The sequence below is a fragment of the Monoraphidium neglectum genome (assembly GCF_000611645.1).
Source record: "Monoraphidium neglectum strain SAG 48.87 unplaced genomic scaffold scaffold03522, whole genome shotgun sequence".
Taxonomy (NCBI): Eukaryota; Viridiplantae; Chlorophyta; class Chlorophyceae; order Sphaeropleales; family Selenastraceae; genus Monoraphidium; species Monoraphidium neglectum.
The window spans coordinates 1-3,449 of record NW_014010107.1 but is presented as its reverse complement, the minus strand read 5'-3'; the positions used below and the strand labels follow the sequence as shown (position 1 = coordinate 3,449).

General features: G+C 69.4%; 1 protein-coding gene across 1 annotated transcript; it reads left to right on the top strand.

The window, feature by feature from the left end:
• Positions 1–439: 439 nt before the first annotated feature.
• Positions 440–3,298, top strand: MNEG_12929 (hypothetical protein; the record flags this gene model as incomplete). The annotated part of the gene is made up of 4 exons (XM_014038599.1): positions 440–1,362; positions 1,526–1,621; positions 2,410–2,808; positions 3,133–3,298. The coding sequence occupies 4 exons, from the start codon at positions 440–442 to the stop codon at positions 3,296–3,298; spliced, it is 1,584 nt and encodes a 527-aa protein (XP_013894053.1).
• Between the last annotated feature and the right edge of the window lie 151 nt (positions 3,299–3,449).

Below are 3,449 nucleotides of genomic sequence, written 5' to 3'. Positions count from 1 at the left end.
AGGGCGCCGAATTTGGAGGTGGGGAGTCGCCTGATGTGTCTTCATATACAGAGGCGGCTTGTCTTCTGGACCTCAAGGGAGGTGTGGTATTGGGTGTTGGTCAGGAGGCCGGGGCGGTGCCGCTGGCTCCTCGCTTGGGGGCGCCCCGCGCGCGGTGGGGCGACTTTTGTGTGCACCTCGCGCGAGCACGCACCCTGGCGTCCCCTGCAATACTCGGAGCCAGCGCGCACCACAAAGCCCGCCCTTTTCATCGGCTGCCGTGCGCCGCGCCTCTGCCACGGCCGACACCCCTGGCCCCACCCCCGCCCCCGCATCCGCTCTCCCTACTGACATGCGCGACGCCTCGCCACCCGCCCGTGGCCGGCGCCTGCACCCCCGCACGCTCGTCTTCCGCAGGGGTCGCTGCCGCGTGCACCTGGCGGGTGACCTCCATTTTTACATGCGCCACAGCCTGCGCAGCGGCGGCGCCGGCGGCACGGGGTCTGGCGCGAGCGCCGGCGGCGCCGCCGCGACGCCTCCTGCTGCTGCCTCTGCTGCGGCGGCGGCAGACACGAAGGCGGCGGGAGGAGCGGCGGCCGGGGACGCGCGGCGCAGCAGCAGCAGTAGCAGCAGCGCGAGCAGCCGGAGGGCGGGCGCCGGCGGGCTGAGCCCGAGCGCGAGCGGCTGCCTGGGGGGCGGGGTGCAGGGGTTGGAGGCGGTTTGGGAGAGCCTGAGGCTCGAGGGGCAGCAGCAGGCGCAGCAGCAGCAGCCCAAGCAGCAGCAGCAGCAGCGGCACCGGCCACAGCAGGGTGTTGCTGCCAGTGGCCGCAGCGGCGACGACGGTGGCGCCGCAAGCGACAGCAGCAGCAGCATCGGGAGCGAGAGTGGCAGCGACGGCGACGGCGTTGACGCCGGCGGCGGCAACCCAAATGGCGACGCAGGTCCCGCCGGCCGCCGACGGTCACCGGTGCGGAAGCTACGAGACGTCCTCGCGCCCCTGCGGCCCGGCGTCACCGGCGGCGGCGTCACTGGTTACGCCGCGGCGGAGGCCGCGGCGGGTGACAGCAGCACGCAGCGGGAGCGGCTCGGGCTGCCGCGGCTGTCTGTGGATGGGGCGCCGCAGCAGCACTACAATCAGGGCCGCACCCTGCCTCAGGATCCGCGTTGGGACACCCGAGGGCAGCCCCGCCGCCGCCGGTGCGCCGCGTGCGGCGGCTGGGAGGGCACGGCGGGCGGGAGCGGCGGCAGCGGCGGCGCCGTCGACAGCAGCGGCGGCGAGGCGGCGCGCGCGCGGGCGCGAGCGGAGCCGCACCGGTGGGACCCGGAGCATCTGATCGTCAACGGCGCCGGCGGCGCGTTCCTGCACCCTACACACGTGTTCAGGTGCGCGGCGGGGGCTAAACCCTAGAGCCTGAGGGGATGAGGGTGGGACCTGCCGACCGTTTGCTTGCGCACGCCATGTTTCTGGAGCACCAACGTTTTGCTTGGATCTTACATACCATCCCCACCTCACTTCGACTCCCGCCCCTGCCACTCTTTTTTCCAGCTACGCGCGCTTCGCGTCGCTGCCCGACGAGGCGGCGGAGGCAACGGCGGCGATCTACGCGACCGCCGGGGAGGACGCCTGTGCCTGCACCTGCTCGTGGGTGCTCAACTGGGGATGCTCTTTGGGAATATTTTTGAGGGACCCACATGGGCATTGATTCCAATCCCGGTGCTCTCCCGTACTCGAAAAAGTGGTTCTGCGTCGGCGTCCTCCCAGGCTCGCCGCCGCACGTTCCTTCTCGATGCACGCGGTTTTGGAGCTTACAAACAGAGGTGTATTTTTGGGGGCGCTCTGCGGGGAAGATTACCCAGGGACGGCTAAGACCCGGTCGGATTCATTGATTTTGGGAGGCCTTGCGGGCGCGAGGGATAGGGCCCACACCTGCTGTTGGGTCTCAAGCCTCGCTGGCGCGGCGGGCCGTGGCTTGGTTTGTTCCTGTCTGCTAGCAGGCGGGGGGGCGGGCCCCCTGCGCCTGCTCCTGCTGGTGGGGCCCCAACTGGGGATGCACAGGGGAATTCACGTGAGGGATCCACTTGAGCATTGATTTTGCGAGGCCCTGCGAGCGCGCGGGGCGGGCCCCGTGCGCCTGCTCCTGCTGGTGGGCCGCCCCCGCCCATGGACAACGCGGGCGGCGGCTGGACCTTGCAACCTCACTAGTGGGGACCAAGGGGTGAACGGTTGACCCAAAAGTGCGCCAGTAGGTCAGCTAGGCATGCTTTGAGGTCAATTTGTGATCCGGTGCGTGCTCACTCGCTGGCACACCCACACACGCACGCAAACACACACTATTTTTCTCTCTCTTGCGCGCACACACACATATACTCGACACACACTTGCCCACATGATTTCTCCCGCTCGTCTCCATTGCTTTACCCCTCCCGCAGCCTCTTCGCGCCCGCCCAGCGCCACCGCGGCCCCCCCATCCCCCCAGCGGCCCTCGACGCCGACGGGGCCGGCGGCGCGTGGCACTACCCCTGCTCCCCCACGGGCGGCTCAAGCGCTGACCTGGACCCCTCCGCCCCCTACCGCAACCCGGCCGCCGAGCTCGCCGGCTTCCAGGAAGCTTCCGCCCCCAGCCCAGCAGCCGACGCCGCGGCACCGGCCGGCGCGGCGGCGGCGCCAGCGGCAGAGGCGGGGCGGGGGCGGCGGGCGGCGGAGACGGCAGGCAGCGGCGGCGGTGGAGGACGTGCGGGAGGCGGCGGAGGGGTGTACAAGTGTGCTGCCGTGTACCCGAGCGCGGAGAAGAGCCGGCAGCTGGGGCGCAAGAACCTGCACCTCTTCAGGTGGGGTGGCCGGGTGACCGCACCGGGTGGTCGGCGGGTGACGCGGGTGTCCCCCTTTGAAACCTCCGCCCTGCGGCTCGCTTTTACGTATTGCCATTGGCCACGCACGCGCCCGTCTCTGCTGGTCTGACCCCAGACCAGGCTCAAATGCCCCGCTGACTCTGATTCGATTCGGCACTCTCCGAGCTCAGCATCGACAGCGCCGCCCCTGGCCCCCTCTCACAAGTGTACGCGCGCCTGCTCGGTAACCCACCCGTCCCAACTTCCAAACCCACCCATCCCAACTTCTTATCCCACCCATCCCAACTTCTGACCTACCCAAAGGCTCAAGAACACGCGCTTTGACGTCATCGGGGGCGCCATCTACTACCTATCAGTGGTCTCCCTGCTGCCCCGCTGCGACGCCGGGCGCGCCATGCTGGTGGGTCAACAGATGCTTTCGAAATGCACATACGAAATCTGCCGCTTCCCTCCCCCTCCTCTGGAATAAGGCGCACCGGCCACTCGAGGCATTGGCCACGGCCCGCGCGCAATGAAGGGGCCGCATGTGTGCTGTGCTGTTGACGGCGCATATCACCGTCGGTCTTCGTGACAGCCGTCGCAACCATCCCCCCGCCCCCTCACGCTCACTGTCCCTCTCC